Source organism: Globicephala melas, chromosome 2, assembly GCF_963455315.2.
Source record: "Globicephala melas chromosome 2, mGloMel1.2, whole genome shotgun sequence".
Classification (NCBI taxonomy): Eukaryota; Metazoa; Chordata; class Mammalia; order Artiodactyla; family Delphinidae; genus Globicephala; species Globicephala melas.
Window position 1 is genome coordinate 143,214,109 of NC_083315.2, and position 26,093 is coordinate 143,240,201.

Sequence of the window (26,093 nt, forward strand, 5' to 3'; positions counted from 1 at the left end):
TGGGCTGAGGTCAGTGCTGGCCTCTGCTCCCCAACCACAGGTGAACTTAAGGCTTTGAATCTTTGCTGCCCTGAATGAGGGACTCCTTATAGTGGATACAGGGTGACAGAATCAGGATGGGAACTGCTCTGGGGAGGATGGATGTGGGGTTGAAGGTGGAGTGGCGTGAGTCTCCTCCACAGGCTCAGAGTTGATGGAATGACGTGCGGTTCTCTGCCCTTTATGGACTCATGATTACACCTGCCAGTTCCCTCATTCACTCAACAAATGTTTATTGAGCTCCTACTATGTTCCAGACCCACACTGTATAGGTGCTTGGGATGCGGCAGTGAGCGAGATGTGGTCCCCAGCCTCCCCCAGATCATTTGGGCAACATTTTGCTCTTTTTGACACATTTGTCAGGATCTCAAGTTGTCCTCGTTACAATCCTGAGTCCCATGAGAACATTATTGTCATTCCCATTTGATGGATGGGCAAACAGAGGCAGAGAGAGGTTAAGTAATTTGCTTAAGGAGAAGCTAGATAGAACCAGCAACCAGATCTTGCTTAATCCTTTTGCTGACCCCCCACCAAGGGGATTCAGGGAGGTGGTACTTTCGATTGATTTTTAATGATTTGTCCTGACCGTTAGAGTCTGAAAGTAAAACCTGGTAAATTAGGGAAGGTTTCATGGAATACCTGACCTTGTTTTCCTCATTCACTGTTTCATTTTTAGCACCTTCCTCCTGAATGGAACCAAAGCCCTTGACAGGCAAGGGAATACATCAGAGACCTATTTAAAGTTCTTGCTTTCATCACTCACATCACACCCTGGTGCCCATCTTTACCAGGCCTGCTTAGAAGGCCTCACTGTCTGGACTCAAACCCATCTCGGTTTGAAGTTGAAAGGCCTCCTGGGTTACACATCAGCCTCTTAAGGGTCAGAGACACAGCTTATGCTTCTGTGCCCCCTCCCAGCACCAAAGAGCTCCCTGTTCCCCATGTAGGCGTTCAATAAACCCTAATTGATTAGTTGATTGGGAACAACAAATATATGGTGGAAGTGCCTGGAAATACAATCTCCCAAAGGCTACCAGCCAGCCAGGGGCTCAAGGCACAGGTGTTTTCAGATCAATGTGCTTGCTCATCCCCAAGGCAAAGTTTAAAGTGAGTGACTGAGCATTATTTTAGAACAGTGCAAAACTGGAAACATGCAAATACCCTGTTATAGGGGAATAGCTAAGCTAACTGAGTTATATTAAGATTCTGGAAGACTGTATAGTTTTTAACAATGACACTACAACACAATACCATACAGAGAAATGTGTACCAAGCACCAAAATGGGAAAAGCGGGATATGTGAAGAGTGTAGAAATATACACACATCCACTTAGAAAGACGAGAAGAAAACTTGACTATTTAGTAGCTGCTTTTTTTTAAAGTTCACTAAGCAAAGGGGATGATTGTAGCAGGGTGGTGTCTCTCACAGTGTGTGGTGTGATGGGAAGAGTCCCTGGGCCAGGTGACCAGATGACCCAGGGATCCTGGTGCTGCCAATTATAGACTATGTGCTCTTGCACAGCCCACTATCCTGAACCTTAGTTTGTAATCTGTCAAGTGAGAATGTTAATACTTGCCCTGCCTGTCTCACAAGGTAAGAATTTATTTACCCCACTTAGTATGATATTCATAGGTTTCCTATAGAAATAATAATGTGTTTGACTATGGGGTGCTGACCCATACCTGGTTCAGGAGTCACAAAATATACATCATATAAATGTTATTTTCTGAAATCCAGAAAGTCTTGCAAAATCCCATGGGTTTGGGGTAAGGAATCATGGACCTGTACTAAGCATCTAGACATGTAATTTTATTTAACTTAACCTTCACAATAATCCTATAGAGTAGGTTTGATCATTCTCGCTTTACAAATGAGAAAACTAGTGTGTACAGAGGTTAATTTGCTTTCCTATTGATAATAAGTGGCCCAGTTCAGATTGGGAGCATTCAAAGCCCATGATTTTGGCCACCATGACCACATCAGCAGGAGTCCAGAGATGCTTGCTGGAGTGACATCTGCTTGCATTTTGACTTATGAGAGTAACAAAGGAGAATATTTCTCCTAATACCTGATATTGATTGCATGCCAAGCTCTTGACAAGCATTGTCTCATCTGATCTCCTCAACTCTGGGAGGTGTGGACTAATATTAACCCCGTGTCCAGATGGGAGACTGAAGCTTAGACAGTTTCCATAACACGCCCAAGTGAGTCAGGGACCTGGGATTCAAACTCAAGTCTAATGACTCCAAAGCCTGGAATGTTGCATCTTCTGTTGAACAATCAAGAATTTGCCAGGGGAACACAGAGTGTAGATGGCCACATTCTGGAAAGACTGAGAAAGGGGCTGGTTACAAATAGCGTTATAAATGTGGAACAATCTGGTCCTTCCATTTCCTGGTTCTATGCCTTCACTTCCCCCTCCCTTACCCTCATCCTGCCTCCTCGTGTACAACAAGGTTAGCTGGCATCTCAAGGACGTGAAATATAAGCTAGAATTGGGTCCCGAGTGCCTTTAGCAGACTCACAGAAAGGAAAATATATGGATAACTAGAAGGAATGCACGGATATGTCAGTCAGAAGGAGAAGGTGAGTCGTTTCTTAGGATGTTCAAGGCCTACACACAGGCCAAAATGATGAGATATTCCCGCAAAAGGTGCCACCTGGTCCTGCTGGTCAGCAGGCCTGAGGCCCTGGGGGAACAGATAGAGTGAAAGTCAGCAAAATAACACCTAACATCATTTTGTTCTCATTTCTAAAGTGATTCAAGGAAGACACTTGTTCTTTGGTGTTGAAGAGGTCTAGGCAAGGTTCTGCCTCCTGCTTTGACCCTTGGCTTTGGTTCAGCAGGACAGGTTGTCCCAGGGAGCAGCCCGTGGGCAAGCCAGGTAGGCAGTGGGCATTAGCTGTCCTTCACTGTCCACCCAGAGGTGGTTAGCAGACTGCCTGCTTCTAAAGGATTTAGAGAGCTTCAGTTTCCCCATCTGAAAATGGAGCTAATATTTGTTCAGAGCTCTATAGTTTTCCTGGAGACCCTACTGCAGAAAAGGACAGCTCCTAAATCAGATTACTTGGGAACTTCCCTGGTGACACAGTGGTTAAGGATCTGCCTGCCAATGAAGGGTACATGGGTTCGATCCCTGGTCCGGGAAGATCCCACATGCCATGGAGCAACTAAGCCAGTGCACCACAACTACTGAGGCAGTGCTCTAGAGCCCATGTGCTGCAACTACTGAGCCAGTGCTCTAGAGTTCGTGCGCCACAACTACTGGGCCAGTGATCTAGAGCCCGTGTGCTGCAACTACTGAGCCCACATGCTGCAACTACTGAAGCCCACGTGCCTAGAGCCCGTGCTCCGCAACAAGAAAAGCCACTGCAATGAGAAGCCCACGCACCGCAATGAAGAGTAGCCCCCGCCTGCCACAACTAGAGAAAGCCCGCACACAGCAAGGAAGACCAAATGCAGCACACACACACACACAAAAAAAATCAGATTACTCCCAATTGGATCAGGTCTGAATCCTGGAATATACACAAATTTTTTTAAAATAGTACCACATACACATTTACATATGCATGCGTTTTTAAAAAAAATATTTATGGGCTTCCCTGGTGGCACAGTGGCTGAGAGTTCGCCTGCCGATGCAGGGGATGCGTGTTCGTGCCCCGATCTGGGAAGATCCCACATGCTGCGGAGCGGCTGGGCCTGTGAGCCGTGGCCACTGGGCCTGCGCGTCCGGAGCCTGTGCTCCGCAGCAGGAGAGGCCACAGCAGTGAGAGGCCTGCGAACTGCAAAAAAAAAAAACAAAAAAAAAACTTGCCAATCTTAAAATGTCACACAATTTTCCTTTACCATAAGAAACGTTCCAAAATTGTTGGTTTTCTGTGATGACAAGTGGTTATTGGCAAAGAAAAAAAAAATGTACTTATTTATTTGGCTGTGCCAGGTCTTAGTTACACCATGAGAGATCTTTTAGTTGTGGCCTGCATGCGGGATCTAGTTCCCTGATGAGGGATCAAACCCAGGCCCCCTGCATTGGGAGCACGGAGTCTTAACCACTGGACCACCAGGGAAGTCCCTATACACAAATTTTGAAAGGTCATGATTCGCACTTCTGGGTGCTTTACAGTTTATAAAGGAAGGGCCTAGTTTGGGGCATTCCCATGTTGGAGCTTCCTCAGCTTTCAACAGTCAACCTAAGGCTCCGCACAGGTGCAGGTGTGGCAAGCATAGACGGTAATGGGTGAGGTCTCCTAGAGGTGGGGTGCAGACTGGGTAGAGGGTATTAGCTCAAGGCATGAGCAACATCTCATGAATTAGGAAGGAGTAGCATGAGGGCTAAAGATACGATCACAAGTGATGGCTGGATGCTTAAAAGAAGTCAGATATGTAGCAGGGATCTGGAGTGTCAACACACAGAAGTGAAAACACTGCTGCGCGGAGAGTGGGAGAAGGGTCGGTTAGGTTACAAGCAACGGAATCAACTGACTAACACAAACTAAGAAGGAATTCATCGGAAAATTGTGAGGGGCACCTCAGGGTGTCTAAGGAAAGGCCAAAGAACACTCTGAGAAAACAACAGGAACCCAAAGTCCTGTGGGGATCCACGTGGCAGGAATGATTTATTGGACAGTCCCTTTCGGCTTCGTTTTGATACTCAAATGAAAGAAAAAAGGGTTGATTGTCCTTCCTTGTCCTTCCTCGTCCTGGGAGAGGAGGACCCGCCAAGATCATGTCGAGGGGGAGAGGGGTCATTCTGCAAAGCAGGAACTGCATTGTATTGTATTTGGTAAGGATACTGTAAACGCCCACCAGCTAGGGTCACCAGTTTGCTCTGGTTTGCTAAGACTTTTCCCGTTTTGGCACAGTCCCTGAGTCCCAGGCAAGCTGGGAGGGCTGGTCTCCCTACAACCGGTGATGGGCCAGAGCTGGCCAGTTAAAACTCCCTGAGGGCAAGGCCCACAGACTTTTAATAATAGGGGTGGCAAATAGTCCACTGTAAGATGTTTGCTGTGCTGAACTGGACTGTAATGCCCCCTCTGGTTGCTCCAGACCTTCAGCGTGGTTACTTTTACACTCAGCTTTGCCAGGAAGGCTAGGATATGCTCCCAGTGAATCAAACTAAACTAAGTGTGAACTAAATCCACTGAGCTAAATCTCAAAGGGGCTCAGTGTCTTATCAGAAGTCATACAGAGAGTAAGTGGCAGAGCCAGAGTTAGGCCTAAAGTCTGTCTGATTCAGTACTTATGCTGTTCCCCACCCTTGCCCTGCTCTGGGCTGCCCCAATCTGCCAGGGCCCTGAGACCCCAAAGGTCTGTGGGTGGGATGGGGGTTGGCTCACAGGTAGCTTCAGGACAGCTCTGCAGGCCCATCTCACAAAGGTTGAAGCGTAAGAGGTGGGGTGAGATGAGGTGAGATGGGTTGGATGTGTGGTGGAGTAGACACCCCTGGCCTGTGCATCCTGAGAGAAGGCTTGAGTCAGGGTGAGTGAGTCAAAGGATGGGTCCTCAGAGGCTGCTCAGAACGAGGAGAATGTGTGTGTTGTGTATGTGGTGTGTGTGTGTGTGTGTGTGAGAGAGAGAGAGAAGTTTAGTTTGTTAAGCCCTGCAGGACCCAGCCTGGAATAATCTACCCCAGGGCAGGAGTGCTTATATAACAGGTAGAGAGAAGGGTTTGCAGAAACCAAACACACCCACGTCTCAGTTATGCTGACCCCAATCCATGACCCCACGTCTAGGAGGGCAGGACAGATGCTAGGGCATGCGGGACCCCAGGCTCTACCTGCAGTCTCCCCTGCCGGGCCCCACCCCCAGAAAGGGATCCCTGGCCGGGGTTGGGCCAGGCCCCATGAGTCTCCTTCCTTGAGATCTCTCGCCTCCGTTTCTCTTCCCCCCGACCCAGGCCTCCAGAGCCCCACACACTGTGACGCTCGCCTGCCTCTCTCACCTCCACACTGTCCTCCTCACCCCCTTTCTCAACAAGCTCCAGCTGCGCCAGCCTTTCATCTGTTCCTCAAGCTATATCCAAACTCATTCTCACTTTTTGGCCTTTGCACCAGCTGTTTCTTCTGCTTGAAACATTCTTTCCCCATCTTCGCGTGGCTGGTCCTCCTCATTATCCGGATTCAACCTAAATATCACCTCTTCCCAAAGGCCTTTTAGGGCCACCCGATCTAAAGGTGCTCCCTATTCATTTGCACACCACTCTGTTAATGTATTACAGCCTGTTGTCTTCTTGTTTGTTTATATCTGTCTCTCCCTGACTTGGTTTACAAGACATTTCCTGATCTAGCCTGCCTTCCTGTGGACTCCATCCTTCACCCTGGGAGCTACTGCAGAACCACAGGGGCCCCTGCTCTTTCTCTGAGTTCCCAGTCTCTGCGTGTGCTGTCTTTTCTACCTGGAGTCCAGCACTTCACCCCCTCCTGGCTATCTGACACAGACATATTTCCTGACCCCTAAGTCTAGTTAATTCCTTTTCCCTAAATCAGCCCATCAGCGTTCTCTGCACCCCACAATTCAGGTGAAGCCATCAGGCAGGGAGGGCAAAGAGGAGTCTGCCTTGTTCACTGCTGTACACAGGCCCAGCACAGGACCTGGCGCTTAGTAGGATGAATGAACGAACGAAGGTCGGCTGCATGGACAGCACTGGAAGAACTTAGCTACTGCTGCTGGAAGCTGTCACGCTGAGAGTTTCCAGGGAGACAGCTTCCATCCTGAGTTTGCCTGAACTAAATCGAGAGCTGGGTCCAGAGAGAGCTCGAAGTAAACAGAGACCAACGATGCTGGCTATAATTGAGCTCATCCGTCTCTAGTTGGGCTAAGAGAAGGAGTAAGAGTGTTTCAGGAAGAGGAAAGGCCCAGAGGCAGTGAGCAGGGAGCTGCCAGGGAAACCACAAGTCATTCTCCCTGGATTGTGCAGGACTGAGGGGGAGGTGAAAAATGAAGCCAAACCACAAAGGGCTGTGTAAAGCCTTGCCGAGGTGGTGAACTTGATCTTAAAGTTGGTGGGAAATCACTAAAGAGTCTGGAGTAGGGAGTGAAGGAATCAGATCTGCATCTAAACAGAGAAACCATTGCAGCTACAGGACGTGTCTTGGGATGGAGAGCTCCAACCCCGACCTAAATCCTTGAGTTCTCTCCCAGGTTACCCCACACTGTACTTCTAGCTCTCGCTCTTAATGGAATCCCTAAATGGGTATAGGATGCAGGGCTTCAGAAGACATCTCCCTCCTTAACACCTGAGCGGCTCCCCAAAAGAGACAGCCACATCCAAATCCCTGGAACATGTGAATGTGACCTTATTTGGAAAAAGGGTCTTTGTAGATGTAATTAAGTCAAGGATCTTGAGATGAGATCAGCCTGGATTATCTAGATGGGCCCTAAATCCAATGATAAATGTCCTTAGATGAGGCAAAAGAGGAGAAGACACAGACAGAAGGGGAAGAGGCCACGTGACCATCGAGGCAAAAACTGGAGTGATGCCACCACAGGCCTAGGAAGCCAAGACATGCCAACAGCCACCAGAATCTGGAAGAAGCGAAGAATGATTGTCCCCTAGAACCGCCAGAAGAAAGCCCTGCTGTCACCTTGATTTCAGACTTATGACTTCCAGCACCGTGAGAGAATAAATTTCTGTTGTCTTAAGCCAGCTAGCTTGTGGTAATTTGTTACAGCAGCCACAGGAAACTAATACATCCCCATGCTGTAACTAGGAAGATTCAGCCTCAGGACCCTTCACCATCAGTGGACCCTTATGAACCAGAACCTTCCTTTCTGTTTAGAAGGTGTGACTGTAACAGAGGCAAGAAGCCAGGCTAGACCATCAGTGGATCCTTCTTCTTTGTACCGCTTGGCATTGAAAGGACACCTTTGCCCACACCTAGAAAGCATATCACCAGAATGAAGCATTGGACAAATCAATGGAGCTGGGTCTTTGGCCAAGGTCCAAGGACTCTGAGAGTGAAGCTAGAATGCTGCCAGGGCTGTGTGGGGACTAATGGTTTGGGAAGAGCAGGGAGGGTGGTGAGTTGTTCTATGGTAGTGGGCACAGATATGGCAGGGAGGATTGTTGTTCAAACAGGATTCCTAACTCCAGTTTCCCAAAGGGGACTGTGGTGCTCTGGAACATTCAGCTTGGCTTTTAGGGTGGGCTTACTAGGGCTGACATACTGTGAGACTTCATTCACCAAGAGTTCCTTAAAGTACCCACTGTATGCTGGCTTTGTTCTGCACTCTACCCATCTAGGTATCTCCCAGAGCACAGTCAATGTCTACATTTCCAGACAGTGAGAAGCCAGCCCACCCCTGAAAGCATCAGTACTTGACCTTCAGGTTTGCACTACGTGTCTCTTCCCTGGGGAAGCCTTACGTATATCTGTGGATGAGTCAGTTTCCTCTGTTAGACTGAGGCTTCTCTTTTGGAGGCCTGATCAACATTGTACTGTACTGATATAACTATCTTCATGAAAGAACAGTCCACGCCTTTCTCCTGACTAGCTGTGAGCACCCCAGTAACCAGCCTGGTCCCTGGCTCACTGTAGGTGTCCAATAAGTAGTTGAAGAACTAACCAGATCAATTCTCAGGCCCATCTGAGTTTTCAAAAGGAGAACGATTTCACCTGGTAGTTTCAAACCCTCTGAGAGCACCAACAGCTAGGGGCCCAGGCTTAATCTCAAGAGAAGGAAATAGGATCAAAGGTGAAAGGCCCGGGGAATAAATAAAGCTGCATGTGGGAGGTAGAGAAGATGTCACCTCCAAACCCAGGGTTGTCAGACGCCAAAATTTCACAACCCTCCCTCCGTGAGGAGGGATCCTTGTGCCAACTGGTTTAAGTCTTGGCCAAGATGGCATCCCATACTTCCTTTTTTATAACCCCATCTCTCCTCCCAAAAACCTCCCCCTCCTGAACATTAATTTCACGTTGTGAATAGCATTTGGAGGGACTGGACTCTGACAACATCCAGAGTCTCATCAAAGTACAAAAGGACACGTGACTCATCACAAGTTCTCCCCAAAGGGTCTTTGGCTTACGTTTTAACAGAAGAGTGACACGGTAAATCGGGATTGTAGACTGGTTGCCACCAGACCTCCTCTGTAAAATAGGGAAATAACGGTGCTCACCACGGATGGGAGAAAAGTTGCGAATGAGGGCGAGCAATCAGTGCAGTGCCTGGCCGCAGTCGCAGGACTAGCAGCAGCAGGGACCACAGTTGTTCTTCTAACCTGTGGTGTGATGAGTCAGAAGGTCTCTTTGAATCGGGTGAGGGTGGGGCAGAGGAGGTGAGGAAGGAAAGTATCAAGAAAGAAAGGTACCCATTTAGTAGAGTACAGAAGGAGCTGGCCAGTGAAGAAGGGTCTCAAGTCCCCTCGGCCTCCTTGTTCTGGGTCCTACCTCTCGCCTCTTGTCTGAAGCTCCATCAGGTAGACCCTGTTCCATTATGCTTGCCTCTTTCTTTTTATAAACACCTGCTCTAATGGACTAGCCTTATAGATTTGTTTATACTAACATGTAAATGACTGTTGGGGCTTTGCTCATTTGCATAAGGGGAAGGGCTTTCAGTTGAAATGAACACCATCGAGTGAGTGGGGGAGGCAGAGGGCTTTCTCAATGATTCAGAAAGCACAATGCCTATTCCATCTGGAAAACCAGCAGGTATTCTACAGTCTGGCTGTGCCAGGGGGGCCAGGCCATTTTGGTTTTGGTTAAACTGGCTGAGCAAATTCTGAACCCTCCATCCTCTTCCTGGAAGTAGGAAAGTAGGCAGGACCATGGTGGGGGGAGAGGCGGACAAGGGATGCTAGACAGAACAGAGGTACACAGAGCAGGAAGGGATGACTCCCTCCAAATGTGCTTCTCGGGGAAAGCAGCACTGCCAGGGGGAGAGCAGAACTCTAAAAAGCATGACTTTCAAGGTAATGACAAGTAAGGGGTTCTAGCCTTCCAGCTCTTTGGGGTACCCTCAGACCCCTTCCATGGGCCCTCCCGCCCCATGAGACATTGCAGGTCATGGCTGGCATTTTCAAGAGAAGCCCATATCATGGGAAGATGCAGTAACCCACAGTCAACCTGGATACTGCCTGGGCCTCCCCATCTGCCCTGCAGCCTGGTCCCAAAGTTAGGACTGGACCAGATTATGATGGGGAGTCGGGTGTCGGCTGGAGAATTCAGGTTACCAGAGGTGGTCAGCACAGAGATCGTGGAAAGGACTGGTGGAGAATGCCACCTGCCCTCCCCACAGCATGGCCCCATCCAGCATGCTTCAGGACAGTGTGATGCCAGAGTGTGAAGGGCCTGGCCTCCAGCAGCTCCTAGGAAAGGGGCTCCAAAACAGAAGAAACAGAGATGGGTCAGAGCCAGTCCTGGAACACAAACACCGGTATATTTTGTGTGCATGAATGTGAAAAGAAAGAGACAAAGAGACCAATGGAGACAGAGCAGGCAGGGTGCACAAACCAGGCATGTATCCTTCCGAAGAGGTGTCATAGCTGGGAGACAGTCCCACCCACCTCAAAGCCCCTTTTGTAGAGCAGGGACCTGCCGCTCCTCCAGGCCTGGGGTGGCCTCAGAGTGGAAGGTGCTTTCCCTGCCTTAGCCGTAAGCCCTCCAGGCCTGAGCCTCCCAATTTTCTGCATCCCCTGTGGTGGTGTCTGCATAGCCCAGAGCTCTATAAATACAGGTTCTCCTAACTGACCCACTCAGTGGCTGCCTCCCCAGGAGACCCATGCAGAAAGCGAGGGACCAGGACAAAAGGACTTCATGGGCACTCCCTAGGTATTATTGCTATGAATAAGCATAGACCATTGTGACTCACTGGCATGGGGGGGGGGGACACGGCACAAGGGACAGGATGCCTAGCAGATGTCAGAAGCGATTCAACCATGCAGGGCAGCACATGGCGATCTGTGACTCAGAGATGCTGCCATGTCCTGTGGAGAGAGGCCCAGGACACCAGAGGTTCATAAAAAGTGAGCAGATTCTCTGCTTTGCAGGGCTGGGATTACTCCAAACTTTGAGTCCTTGGGCACTATGGGATTGGGGCCCTGAAGACACACAGATCCTGTGGTCAAGCTCCAGGTCATCACCTCCCTTTGCTAGGGGCTCTGTCCCCTATAAGGGAGAATAGGAGCCTCAGGGCACCTGGATGAAGCAGAAGTACAGTGCTCTGCACGTTGCCAGGCAGGCAGGTTTACTCGGGGACCTCTCGCACTTGGGAGTTTTTGTAGGGCCCCGAGAGATAGTGCCAGGGAACAGACAGGGCAACCTCTGGAGCGGCCAGACCCAGTGGGCCACCCAAGGGCTTGCCCTGGCAGAGAATCATGGAGGCCTTGGGCTGGGAGACATCAACAAGCTGACCACCAAATTCTGTCGTGGAGGGGAGAGCAAAGGTGAGTAGTGTGGTCCAAGGGGCTTAGAGGGGTAGTGGGGTCCAGGAGACAGAGATAATGTGGATCAAGGGGAAAAGACCGAGGAAACAATTACTGACAGAACCGGGAACCAGACACTATTCTTCCTCTGGAATCCCCTCCACCTGTAGATGGAAAGCAATTGACCCCCACTGGAAGGCTGAACCCCTAGAAGCCCCAAAGCCCTGGAATTGGGGCCACAGTAAAATCAAAGGTAGGGTTAACCCCTGCAGAATGTAGGTTGTGCCTAGACTGGAGGAGCCTGCCCAGGACGTAGAGGCTGGGATCGCCCTTCAAACTGTCCTGGACAGGGTCACTGCAGAACACAACCCTGCCAAAGGCAGAGTCTCCCAGCCTTTCTCCCAATCCAGGACACCACCCCTGCCCACCCCCCACCGCATCCCCACCCTGGCCTGTGCCCTAGCTGGTGCTGTCTGCACAGTCTAGGTGGAGCAGTACAGCAAGAAGAGGAGATTCTCTCCACAGGTGGTATTATCACTTTTAATGTTCTATAAAAAGGGAAAGGCTGATTTCTACCTAAGAGTCATAGTGTGGTCAAGAAGAGACCATGTACCGTGGGAAAGGCTGTGTTCTGATGGACCCCTCCACTCAGGGAGGGGGCAGAGCTGGAAGTGGGCTGGAGTTAGGATTTCACCTGTCTACTGCCAGCAATGGACCTGTCACTGAGGAAGGCGGGGCAACCGAGATGACAATGCCCATGAGCACGGCAGGGTTAATACTGTTTAAGGAGCAAGCTCAGTGGGTCAGCCTTTCTGGGAGGGCTGAGGACGGGGTAGCCCTGAGGAGGTTTTGCTGCAGGGCTGGGGCTATGGCAGAACCAGTACTGACCCATTCCCACTAAGGATGCTTCGAAGACCCTCCCAAAGCTGAAAGGCTCTTTCTCCCTCCCTCAGTCTCCATGACTCTCCACCACTGCATACCGGCTCCTCCACCACCTAGAAAGCTAGACTGCCCCGGCTGGTTTGAAAATAAACCAGTCAGGTACCTTTACTGCCCAACTTCCCCCCTTCACACTGATTTGTCTCTAGGTCCCCACTGTGGATCCATGGGGCTCATGATGGCCTGACTCTGCATTGGGGGTATCATTCATTTTTAGCCACTGCAAGGAGGTGAGCACCAGGGGCCCTGCCACAATCCCCCAGACCGGGGCAAGTGGGGAGGCATAAGGGGGGACTTCTCAGGAATCGGGCCATCGACAATAGTGGAGGGAAGGCTGCAAGAGGGTGGGAGGGGTCTGCTCAGGGCTCTATCTCTGGCAGCTGCTGTGTTGCCTAGGGAGTTGTGGGTGGGGCAGGTGGGGTGCTTACATGGATAAAGGGGCTGCTAGTGGTAAAGGCTTTGAAAATAAGAGAAAAGGGGGAAATGCTGCCGAACACACAGGGATTGAAACCTCCAAAAGCCCAAGGTTGGTGGGAATCCAGCACCAGGGGGGGAGCCCCCGAAGGCCAAGGGATCAGCGTGGGACCCTGGGGGAGGGGAAAGGAGCCAAGGGAAGACCTCCCAGCCCTTGCAGACCAGCACTCCTGCCCAGCAGCCTCCTGGCTGCCCAGTCTCTTCTTAGGCTGCAGCTCAGCAGGCCCCTGGGGGAGGTATTGGTTGCAAGCAAGCACCTGAATATTGCCTAATGGAACCAGCTGAAGCCCAACTAAACCAGGTGAGAGGGAGGCAGGTGGCCCCCGCAGCAGCCCAAAGCCTCCTCAGGCTTTGCCTCCCACCTTCTGCTCCACTCTGTGTCCCTTAGTCAGGACAGGGCCTGCTGCTTCCAAAGTCACCCACGTAGTCCCGTCCCTGTGTAGCCACAGGCCTCCCGCCCCTGAGCTGGGCTGAGATCCACAGACCCTACCCGAAGTGCCCCTGCCGCCTCCACACCCCGCCCCCAACGCCTGACCACGCCCCCAACGCCCGCCCACGGTGGCGGGGGGTGGGGCACGGGGGCTCCGAGTGCCCTACGGGGCAGGGCTTGTGCTGTACAGAGGGGGCAACCCTACCAGCTTGGTACCCTTGTCCATAGGATCCATGAGAGCCTCCCAGCCCACCCCCCTCCCCCAGCTCAGTCAGTCTTGACGTGGCCGTTGGCCAGGGCCAGGGGGCCGCTGGGCTCCCCGGGCTCGGCGTTCTTGTCAAAGCGGAGGCGGAGGGTGTTGCGGATGATGAACTGCTCCATGATGAGGGCCCCGCAGAACCAGGGCACGGCGTACTCCAGGGTGATGAGGCCCATGAAGTCAAAGTCGAACTGGGAGTAGTCCCAGGGGCAGGCGTTGAACTGGCGCAGGATGAAGCCGGTGGTGAACTCCCACAGGTAGGTCCAGAGCGTGTAGATGAGGCAGCGCACCAGCAGCGGGCAGCGGCCGCGCAGGCGCAGGTACATGCGCTCCACGATGAGGATGGACGTGCCGTAGATGAAGAGCGCCCACACGCTCGTGACCCCCGGGAACTTCCAGTTAAAGTTCACCACGAATTCCCAGGCCGCCGTGAACATCACCTCGCAGAAGTAGCCATGGATGGCGTACAGGTACCAGCGGGACAGCGCCGTCAGGGGCTCGGCGGAAGCCATGGCGCTGACTGGGGCTGGCTGTTAGGGAGGCAAAGGAGGCACAAGTGAGGGAGGAGGCCCACAGACTTGCCCGCCCCAAGTCTCTGGAGTGACCAGGCCGGAGGGGATGTCAAACCTGCCTGTACCTTTCTCTTTTAGTTACTCATCATACTCCTAACCCTATTCCATGTTCATTACTTTATTTCATATTCCTTACCTGAGCCAGGGAGGCATGAGAAATAAAAGGAGGAAAACAAACAGCCCCACTGGCTTCCTCTGAGAAACGCTGCTCAAGTGCTACTTGGAGAGAGGTGTCTACTACCCTCCCTATAATAACTTCTTAGGATGATTGGTAGTCAGTGGAAGAGTACCCCCATTTCCAGGCTACTTGCTAATTTTTCACTAGGCCCATCCACTGGGGTCCCCATCTCTTCCCCCACTTCTTCTCAAACTCAGGTGAGTTCCACATCACTCATGCTTCAAGTGAGCTCTTTCTAAGCAGCCCGTCACATGTGTCTTTTATGTGTGTGTATGTGAACCTATACATAACATAAAAGTTACCATTTTAACTGTTTTAAAGTATACACTGAAGTGATATTAAGTACATTCTCATTGTTGTGCCGCCATCACCACCATCCATCTCCAAAATGTCTTCATCATCCCAAACTGAAACTCCGAACTCATGAAACACTGTCTATCTCCCCATCCCCTCTCCAGCCCGCGGCAACCACTATTCTACTTTGTCTCTATGAATTTGACAACTCTAGGTATCTCGTTTAAGTGGAGTCATGCAGTATTTGTCCTGTTGTGACCGGCTTATGTCACTGAGCCTAACGTCTGCATGGTTCATCCATGTTGTAGCATGTGTCAGAATTTTCTTCCCTTTTTAAGGCTAAATAATACTCTGTTGTGATCTACCTAGATATATTTTGTGTGTCAATTCATCCATTAATGGGTGTTTCCACCTTTTGGCTATTATGAATAATGCTGCTCTGAACATGGGTGTACAAATATCTGTTCGAGTCCCTGCTTTCAGTTCTTTTGGGTATTTACCCAGAAGTGGAATTGCTGGATCATATGGTAATTCTGTTTTTATTCTCTGAGGAGTGGCCTTGCTGTTTTCTACAGCAGCTGTACCATATTACATTCGCACCAGCAATGCACAAGGGTTCCAATTTCTCCATATCCTTGCCAGCACTTATTTTCTGGTTTCGTGACGATGGCCATTCTAATGGGTGTGAAGTGGTTGCGTATTGTGGTCGCATTTGTTTTTAACTGCTCCATTAAGTGGGGTTTTGGTGTTTAGTTTCGATACTGAGAGGAAACCAGTGGGCTGACAGAGGAGAGAGTCCTCTCCTTTACTTCTCATTCCCTTCCGATCCTCTCTTTTAAACACCACTGGCCTTCAAGGCCCCATCATGCTTCTCCGAAGACTGGCCTGGCCCTCCACCAGCGACTGTGTGGACCACTCATTTGACCCTTTACTCAATGCCACCCCTAGTTCCTATCCAACCAGCCTGTGTACTCCTTGATGGCAGCAGCTGTCTCCCGGTCCTCTGTTCTGTGGCCTTGGTACAGTCCTCCCCTGAGCAGGTGTTCTCTAAATGACACGTCATTTATGTGGAGGGTGGGATGGGAGAGTTCAGGGTTATATCAAGAACGGGCAGGCAGAGCAGGAGAACATGAACCCCAGCGGCCAGTGGACTCCAGGCTGACACCTCTGGCAGTCCTCTCTCCGAGGTGGTAGAAGGGACAGAGGTTAACAAGATGACATTTGCAGTCTGCCCACCTGTCTGGGAATCCCAGCCTTACGTTTCAGCTAAAGCAGACCTAGTCACAATAATGCCTACCCATGCACATTGCTTGGTGGTCTTCCAATCACTTTCATTCACATTTTGTCATTGGTTCTTACTAAATTAAGACTCGTGTGAAGGGCAGGTAGTTTGACTTCCATTTTTTAAGAGAGGTAGTTGAAGCTCAGAGAGAAGTCATTTGCGCCATATCCCAGGGCCACTGAATGGAAGACGTGAGACTAGAATCCGTATCTTTTGATTTCGACTTGAAAACTCATCATACTTCAGCCATCTCCTAGACATGCGTGCCTAATGTCACTCCCCTGCTCAAAAACATTCAATGGTTCCCCATTTGCTAGTGAAACACTGCAGTGTCGTTGGCCTGGCATTCAAGACTCTCCCTGATCTCACTCCAATCTACTTTTTCAGCCTAATTCTCACAGTCCAGCTCTCTGCATCTTACCATCATCCCATCTAATGTGTTTTATGTGCCTTTCTCCTCTTGCCTCCACAAGTACAGACCCAGCTTACAGGTTACCTTCAGAACAAAATCTTTTTCATCCTCCCAACCACAAATCCTTTCTTCCTCCCCTGAATATCCACAGCATGTACTCTGTCTCCCTTTGGTACAGATGATTTTGTTTCACTGTTGATGACTTTCAGTCCCCAGCCAAACAGCTTTCCTGTGTTCTACACCTATTTACCCCACTCCTTCCCGAACACCTCCACCTAAGTGTCACATAGGCACCTCATATTCCTTTCCCAAATCAAACTCATTATCTTCCCTCCCAATATCTCCTATGACCCCCATCATTTGTTTTCTTTTTCTTTTGGAAATTAGAACACTTTGTGCAATGTTTTGGTCCACTCTTAGCTTCTTTTTTTCTTTTTACATTATGCAATTAAAGGAGCACACAGCACACAACTCAACACAGAGAGTGTGGGAGGACCGGCCAGTGATAGGAGCCCAGGCCTCTGGCCTCAGGCTCGAGCTCCCCTCGCTGCTCCGGCCATGGCACCAAACAGCAGCCCCTCAGGGCCCGGGAGGGTGAAGGGGGAAGGCAGTTCCAGCCCCAGCAGCTTTCCCGTCCCTACTGGTGCCCAACTGTCAGCGTGTCTTGTCCCACACCTGTGGCCGGGAGGGGACCGCTTGTCCTCTGTCCAGCAGAAGGGGTGGTCACCTTCCCTTGCTGCGAAGCGAGTACGGAGGGCCTCCCACCAGAGGTGCCGCCTCAGGCCAGGTCACCCAGGTCCACCTCAGGGATCGTATGACCCCCATCTTTTTTTTTTTTTTTTTTTTTAATGTTGCCTTCACAAAGGAGGTAAAGCCTGGGCTGTGTTTTGTTTTGTTTTTTAAAGAAGATGTTGGAGGTAGGAGTTTATTAATTTATTTATTTATTTTTGCTGTGTTGGGTCTTCGTTTCTGTGCAAGGGCTTTCTCTAGTTGTGGCAACTGGGGGCCACTCTTCATCGTGGTGCACGGGTCTCTCACTATCGCGTCCTCTCTTGTTGTGGAGCACAGGCTCCAGACGTGCAGGCTCAGTAGTTGTGGCTCACGGGCCTAGTTGCTCCGCAGCATGTGGGATCCTCCCAGACCAGGGCTCGAACCCGTGTCCCCTGCATTAGCAGGCAGATTCTCAACCACTGCGCCACCAGGGAAGCCCTGACCCCCATCTTGATTAATGGTACCACCATGCACCCAGTTAGCAGAGAGAGGTCATTCTTGCTTCCTCTGCCACTTCCCCCCTTTAATCTGAACTCCCTGACAGTAAGGACTTTGATTCAGCACTGCATCCCCAGGTGCCTAGAATAGTGCCTCGCACACAGTAAGCATTCAGTTCAAGAGTGAAGACATTCTTGAGACTTCCCTGGTGGTCCAGTGGTTGAGTCAGTCTTACTGTGCAGGGGACACTGGTTCGATCCCTGGTCGGGCAACTAAGCCCATACGCGCAATGAAGAGCCCGTGCACTGCAACGAAAGATGCTGTGCGTGTCACAACTGAGACCCGACGCAGCCAATAAATAAATATATACATTAAAAAAAAAAAAGAATGAAGACATTCCTATCACTCAGCAATTGCTACATAACAAATCATCCCCAAACTCAATGGCTTAAATAAACTCTCATTTATTATTACAACTCACGTGCCTATGGGTTGGCAGATCTTGGCTGGCCTCAGTCACAAGGCTGTGAGTCATCTGGGGGCTCTGTCCTATGCTTGGCTGGGATGGCTCTGCTCCACTTGCCTCTTGTCCTTCTTCTGGGCCTAGTGGACTAGCCCTGGCAAGGTCTTCTCATGGCAAGGGCGGAGGCCCAAGAGCGAGCAACCCCACTGCACCGGTGCTTTTCAATACTAGTTAAGTTGTTAAGTCACACCCACTAATATCTTGTTGGCCCAAGCAAGTCACATGGCAAAGCCACCAAGTCAGCCATTAACGCCTATCCTTTCTACCTCTTAAACATCTTTGAAATCCATCTCCTCCTCATCATTCCTGTTTCTCATTCCTGCTCTAGTTCAAGCCCCATCATCTCTCACCTGGATGACTCCAATGGTCTCTTACTTAGCCAGTCTCCCAGCCTTGCATTGCTCCTTTCAATTTACTCATCACGACTGTGAAAGCGTGTATAGAAACAGCAGTCTTTCTAAAATGCACATCCAGTGTTTCTCCCCACTTAAAGCCCATTAGTGGATCTCTAACATCTACAGAGTAAGGCTCAACCCCTAGGCATGACTGGCAAAGCCCATCGTGATCCACTTCTGCTTCGGAGCCTGTCCTCCCGATCTCTCCATTGCTGTTTTTGCTACTTGGGGTGCCCTTCCCCCAACCATGGCCTGCGAAGCCATAATCCTTCTTCAAGATCCAGCTCTTCTGTGAAGACTTTCCTAAACACCTGCAACCCTGGAGCTGTCCACTGCCCTGTCCACCTCTGCACCCCGTTCACTTCTGTGATAACAGTTAGCGTTCAGCTTTGCCATGATTCTTCTGGAGGCCAGCACCAGTAGCCACCTGATGAATGTTTAATACAACATTAAGAGAAAAAAGCAGGATTCAGAGTGGAATGCTGAGTATGATTTTGAGTTTGCAAAGGCATACACACATGTAAATATACAAAAAATTTAGCCACAATCATCTCTAGATGGTGACATCATAAGTGATTTTTATTTCCATCTTTATACTTTTCTGTAGACTCTAAAATTTTTTTCTAACTAGTATGTATAACTTTTATAAAAATAATGGTATCTTAAAAACATTTGTTTTGTTTGTTTGTTTGTTTTATTTTCTTTTTTTGGCCATGCAGCATGTGGGATCTTAGTTCCCCAACCAGGGATCGAACCCGCACCCCCTGCAGTGGAAGCACGGGGTCTCAACCACTGGACCACCAGGGAGGTCCCTTAAAACTATTTGTTGAATGACTATATATCAATCATCTTAGCACCTTGTATATAGAAGATGCTCAGTAAATTTGCCAGACAAATGAACTTAAGGAAACCTGAAATTGTGTAAAATTAACACCCATTCTTCCCTCCTGAGCCATGCCCAACAACAAACCATGACTCACAGGTGTGAATGGTGTGTAGGGTTAAGTGCAGGGGCTCCAGATGCTAACTGCCTGGGTTTGTGTTGTGGACGATAATACCCCCCACCTGTGGGATCTAGGGCACATTACCTGACCTCTCTGTCTCAGATTCCTTATAAGTGAAGTGAGAATAAGAGTAACCACCTCTGAGGGTTACAGTGAGGATGAACGAGCCAGGAGATATCCACTACTAGGGATACAGCAAATGCTCAAGAAAAGATGGCTTTCATTTCTGGCACAGAGCCAGGATTCCTGGTCAGCTTCTCCCTCCCACCTGTGGCAGGGTCCTTCTGCCCCTGTCCTCACTAGCAGCCGGGCAGCCTTCTGTGCCAAGCAAGTCAGGTCTTCACCTCCACCCAGAGCACTAACCCGGCAGCCAAGCTACCCGTGAAAACAGTAATCACACATACAGCCCATGGAACAAAAACTCAGCTGAGGAGAATCGAAGTGAGCTTCCAGCTCCCGTGTGGCTGAGGAGGTGTGATGAAAGGGGAGGGGTCTCAGAACCAGCCCTGTGAGGGCCTGGCTTTAAAAGACGCGTGAGTGAAAGGGCCAGCATTCCTGGCACAGTTTCTCAAGCTCTAGTTTTATGCTGAACTCCCAACAGGTTGCTAAGCTCTGCCCAGAACAGAGCTTGGGCTCCAGGGAAACACAGAGCAGCGAGGAGGGGTCCGCAGTCCGAGGTGGGTGGACAGTGGTGGCCTGGAGACCCCTCTGCCTCCTGCCCGACTCAGGGTCCTCTGAACGCAGGTCTGTCCACCTGACAGGCACACGTAGCCCTGGCCCCTCTGTCCCCCAGGATCCGGAGAAGGGACTTCTTCAGATGTGCACGTCAGCAGGCTCATGTAACTGGTGGAGTCATCACTCTGGTCAGTCCCCTCCTTGATGCTGATTTTAAAACCCTACTCTCCTTGCCTCTTGGTCTGATCTTTTGGGGCAGGCCAAGAATGGTTTCCCAGTCGGTTACAGATCAGAGGCTCCAGCCACGCCCACACCCCCGGAGCAGGTGACTTGGAAGAGTTGGACGCCCAAACCCTATGGAGCAGAAGCAAGATTAAAGGAGTGGCTGTCAAAGGGAGAGAGGGCAAGTGCCGAACAGAAGAGAGGGTGTGGGGAGAGAGAACAGGGCGAGCCTGAGGCCTGGATTCTGGTTTTAGAATCTCTGTGCCTGGAAGAACACGGGTAGGTGGAGGGGAAGCATACCTAGGTGAGGTCAGGTCGTGTCTGAGGAGACCTGGACTGGTCCACGGAAGATGAATGGGGAAGAGCTGGCGGGAGCCAGGAGGCGGGGGTGAGGACAGGGGCGGGGACGTGAGACAGTGTCGTCAGGTGGGATGGCAGCTCACACTGTGATGGGACAGATGCTAAAATTAAAGGCAGGCATTGGCCTGGGTGGATTTTCAGAACTCCACTCCCCAAACCCACTTCTAATAGTCACCGGAGCTGTGCCTGAACTTTGAGCTAGGACAGGCTCCCCTCCCTCTGCTGGGCCCAACAGCCTCCATCCCTGCCTGGCCTCCCCCAACCTGAGCCCGTTGCCCCAGACCCTTCCAGTACCTCCTTGTTCAGCCCTGGGATCGGAGCCCTGGGTCTACCTGCATCAAGGGGAACCAGCAGTTCACGGGATGTTGCTTCTTTCTCCTGGTGACAGACATAACCATCCTGAGGACCATGACACAAAGATGGGACAGCCCAGGAATGAAAACTCAGGGTGGAGTAGAGAGGAGAGCGTGGGCAAGACTGAAGGCAGAGAAAAGAATCTGCAGAGCAGTGGATGGCTTCTCAAGCGGGATTTTAGGGAACAACACTCAAGTACAAGAGCCCTCATGTGTGATGACAGAGCCAGGCACACGGAGTCCCAGCAAAGGGCCAGAGCCCAAGGCGAGTCATCAGGACACGGCACTGCCCCTCCAAGGAGACAGGTGGGGCAGGGGGAGGGCTGGCTTTCAGAGCCCTGCTCCCTAGGAGTAGCTCACCTGCTGCTCTTGGAACCCGCTGGGCTATTCCTTAGGGTGACAGAGAGCAGAGTGAGCAGTTGAGAGGAGCGAAGAGAATGCCATCAAAGTCCAAGACAGGCTGGAGGCAAAACCGGATGGGATGATTGCTCTTGGTTTTGCCAAAACCCCCCATCTTGTAGCATCTTAACTTCCTGGAACAACACGACAACTCTGGGAATTTTTGTCCAGAGGAGCGTCTTGCTAGAAAATCAGGATTCCCCTTCCATGCAGACAGGCTGGGCAAGCCTTCCTCTTTCACCTCATTTACTTCCCAAATTTCACTTCCCATCCCCAGGCAACAAAACCATTACAGTTAATTAATACCACTGCACTGGGGAGATGCACAGGCCTTCCAGGGGTCTCTGAGGACAAGGCATTGGGGACACAGCTTGAGCAACCCGGAGTGCAGTCTCCTGGTGGGGTAGTGGAATTAATGAGGGGTGGGCGGTCGCCCTTACCTCTGGGTGCCAGATGCAAGTTCTGAAACAGTCCTGAGCCTCCCCTGTGGTCATCAGGTTGAGGGGGAGGAAAACATGGGCTTGCTTCAGGGCCAGAAGGAAAGCAAGTGGGAGAAGATACCGGTGGTCACTGGCTTGTCCAAATGCCATAGAGTTCCACCCTCTCTTGCTGTGGGCGTCCCCCCAGGAAAGCTCCCTGGGCTGGTCCTCCTGCCACTTCCCAAGTCACAGTAATAATCAGGCACTCTTCTCAGTACTTCCCATGTACTAACGCAGATAATCTTCAAGCCCATTTCACAGATGGGGAATTCGAGGCAGAGAAAGGCTAGAAAATTAGCCTAAGTTCTTACAGCTCCACGAGGCAGAACTGGGATTCGAACCCAGCTCCAGAGCCTTCACTCCCAGTCAGCACATCGCACTGTTCTTGAGGCTGACTACAGGCTCCTTTGAGGGCACTACCGTTTTCTGAGTTTCTGCTTGTGGAAGGCTGAGATGGTATATGGGGAGACAACAGGAAGCAAGAAGGATGTGAGCTTCTCGGTAGGTCATCAGTGAAGCCCAGAACCGGTGTCAGAGCTCCTGAAGGCTCTCAGTCTATTCTGAGAGGCCAAGTTCTGTTCTGAAGCCACGTTCTGGCAGCGTCCACACGAAGATCCTCCAGGGTCACGGCTGACCCTCACAGGACCATGGCAGCAGCCACCCCTTTGGACCTTAAGGCACGTGCCATTCAAAGACCTCTCACCAGGACACACGTTACCCAGAGTCTCCCCTATGGCCAGCCTGCCCCAAAGCTGCCGGGAATCTCAGACGCCCCAGCCCTGCCACGGAAATGCCAGCCAAGAGCAGCGGCCAGCGTGCAGGCTGCCCAGAGAAGCCCTGTGCCTGCAGCAGCGACAGCAGCCGGAGTAGCAGAACCGTGCAGGGCAGCCGGCCGGGGAGGATTTCGGACAGCCTCAGATGCTGAGCAAATCCCAGCTGGCAGGTGCAGCGGGGGCAAGTGGGCTTGGGGAACGGAGTCAGCCTGGCACCGAGGCTTACCGGGGCTCAGGCAGCAAAGGGCAGCCTGCGGGTGGGGACTGCAGGACCCTTCCCAGACTTTACACGGCTGCCTCTCTGTTGTCATTCAGATCTCAGCTCAACCAACACCCCTCAGAGGAATCTCTGATCCAAAATAGCCTCCCCGTCACCCACATCATCCCATTTTAGTCTTAGCGCTTTCACTTTCCGATATTTCGCTACTTGTTCATTGTCTGTCTCCCCCAATTAGAGTGAAAGTTCCACAAGGGCAGGGCTCTGCCTTGTTCACTGCTGGGTAAACTAGTGCTTAGAACAGTGCCTGGCAGTAAGACCCACTGATACCTGTGAATGAATGGATTGATGAATGAATGAATGAATGGGCCCAAACAGGCGCAGGCCCTTAAACACTGATGAGAGCAGCTATAAAGAGCTAAAGAGCTCAGCCTTTCTCTTCTCCTCTTTCTTAGGAAATATAGCCTTTAAAATTTTTTATATCTAGCATTTTAAAATGTCTTTCTTTTTCCTGATTACAAAAGTGACATTTGCTCACAGTTGAAATTTAAACACTGCAGAAAGGAATGATATAGAAAGCAAGTCCCCCATCATCCCACATCTTAGAGAAAATCACTTTTAGTGGTATGTGGTGTACTCATTGAGATTTAATTTAGTTTTAAAAGAAACAAATCCATGCATCATAGAAAGAAAAGGCATTCATAATTCCAGCAAACTAGCAGCCATTATCATTTCCCCTTTGCGATCTTTTCTCATGTGTTTATTTTACAAGTTACCATAATGTACTTATCCTGTAACCTGACACTTTCACTCATTACATCATAATCAATTTTTCCAAGTTGTCATATAGCCTATGTTCTCCTTATTATAATGGCTGTGTAACATTCCACCAAGTGGAAATCTATAATTTACTTAACCTAGGTGTTCAACAAAGGGAGAACAACTGTTTCCCATTTCTACTCTGACAATGACACCACAAGAACATCTTTCTTATGCCTGTAACAAGAGAATTCAGCGCTTTTCTTTGCTGGCACTATTTCCTAAAGAAAGATTTCTTAATGAACAATTCTACAAGTGGTATCACTGAACAAAAGGGTACAACTGTTTTAAGGCTGACGATGTAGGTTGTTCTGGGGAATTCTGTGTAATGCAGGGAATAGGTCTCCGTCTGAGTCACCGCGTTCCCACAGTGGCCTCCATGACCATCTCTCTACCCCCCACCCCACTCCCACAGTCCAGGCTCTCTCACACCACCCCGGCTGTAAATCAACTCGGTAACACACTTCCTGAAAGACCCTCCAATCACAAACTGATTTTGCAAGCCTCGGTTGACTGAAAAATAGATTCTAGCCTTGAGTTTTAAACTCTCAACTAGCAGTGGAGTCAAGATCTATCTAAAGCTGAGAAGTATCCGGTTACCCTTTCCCTCTCTGCAAACTCCTACATAGAAGCTAAGGGCTCTGGGCTCCCATGGACCAGGCCAACAGCTCCTAAAACTTGTCCGAGTACAAACCCACCAGCGCTCCCTGCCCTGGTTTCCAGGGGAGCTCTCTGCCTGCCGGCCCCCGGTCCCACAGTGGGACTGTCTGTCCTCTTCAGACAGAACAGCCTTTAGGCCGGACAGCCTCTGGGGCTTGGGAGAGCAGCCAACTGTCATTTTTTTAAAGCATCATCAAGGAAAAGCCAGAGGCCGAGGCTGGAAAGAAAGGCTATGTGAGGACAGGTGAGACTCCCCAGCCAGGGGGCCCCTCGCCCTACATGCCGCTCCTCTGGACTGAGGAGGAGATATGGCTGAAACATGGCAGAAGCAGCAGAGAACTTGCTCCTCTTGACCCCCTGGTGGCCACGCTTATGGCAGCTAAGGCACCACAAAGCCTTCACCATCCAGTGCCCTGGATGCTCTACCCAAGGCCACACAAACCACTCATGGCTTCTGGGCAGAGTCTGGAAGCCTAGGTGAGATCTAGTTCCCACTGCACAGAGGTGAAGCCCAGGGCCCAAAGCACCCATGAGCATACAGATAAGAAAGAGAATTGGGGAAGATGCCATCTCCTAAGTGCTGGGTGTCTCACATCACTCATGTCAGCCCACCTGGGTCTGACCCAGTTCTTAGAGGCCATGTGGCTATACAATGGCTCTAGCATGTGACACGACCTGAAACTGCTGGAAAACCCCCTCCCATTCCAGGACCATAGCCCTGTGACAGGCCCTTGGACCGGAAGCAGGCTCAGGACTGGAACCTTCAGGCCTGTGCCCATGCTGCTGAGGCAGGAAGGGCCAGGGATCCCCTGGGAGCCAGTAACGTACTCACTTATCACACCCTTGAGTGCGCGGCTCCGACCAGACATCAGGATCACTGTCCAGGAGTGTCCCGGGTTAACCTTTGTCCCGGTGCCTGGCTGGGCCTCGGTGCCATTCTCAACAGTGTGGGCAAGCATCAGCCCCAGGGCTCAGCTGATCCTCGGCTAGTGGATGGGTGGCTTCCATTTGTCCCTGGAATTAAAGAGGAGGAGTTCATTAGCTTAAACTATCCCCAGCTCCGAGCCACCAGGCCAGCCAGAGAGGCGGCCTCGAGGCGAACACCACAGCTCCGGGCTCCAGGCTCAGCGCCTGACACTCATCACACCCAGGCCATGGGGCCTCTCCTGGAGCCTGCCACCTCCTCTCTGCCATCCTGCTTGCCCAGGTCTGGTTAATCCGGAGATGAGAGCCTGGAATGGATCCCAGGCAGTTCACATGGGGGCTAGGACTCGGTGCTTCTTGTGCCATGAGTGAAGTGTGTGCACACTTGTAAATCTGAGCAGGGATATAATTTTAGAATCCAGCTCCATTCTCAATTTAGCTTCAAATTACACTCTCACCTTCCCCCTGTAGTGGGTACATCTGTTCTCAAGGGCGATCAAGGACCTCACGGAAGACAGACGATGTAGAGCATTTGTTTGCATTTGGGGAGCCAAGCACAACTACACGTGCAAAAACAAGCACACCAACAAAACGTGTGCTAAAACCCTCTACCCGCAATCCCACTGCCCTCCTATTTATTTCATTTTATTATTTTATTATTGTTGTCGAGACCCTTCCTATTAACATCGGTAATTGACTATAAGCTGATATAAATCTGACTTTATAATGCCCCTTGCCACATACATATTTTTAATAGAGCCCTAAGACTTGACCATCTGATAGAGACTTCGACATTGTTTTTGCTTTAACATGAAGGTGCTGAAGCTTCCCTGAA

General features: G+C 50.6%; 1 protein-coding gene across 3 annotated transcripts in view; it reads right to left on the reverse strand.

Moving 5' to 3' along the window:
• Positions 1 to 10,399: 10,399 nt before the first annotated feature.
• The window catches only part of TMEM229B (transmembrane protein 229B), a 40,047-nt gene continuing 24,353 nt past the window's right edge, over positions 10,400 to 26,093 (reverse strand). The window contains exons 3-4 of one of the 3 annotated variants that reach the window (XM_060294936.2): positions 25,167 to 25,348; positions 10,400 to 14,034 (exon numbers count right to left, since the gene is read on the reverse strand). In XM_060294936.2, coding sequence (XP_060150919.1) covers positions 13,517 to 14,034; positions 25,167 to 25,293 — 645 coding nt within the window. In that variant the 5' untranslated portion in view covers positions 25,294 to 25,348 and the 3' untranslated portion in view covers positions 10,400 to 13,516. Of the gene's footprint in view, positions 14,039 to 25,162; positions 25,349 to 26,093 lie in introns of those variants that run through there. The other 2 variants (XM_030855299.3, XM_070044982.1) reach the window with 2 other exon arrangements.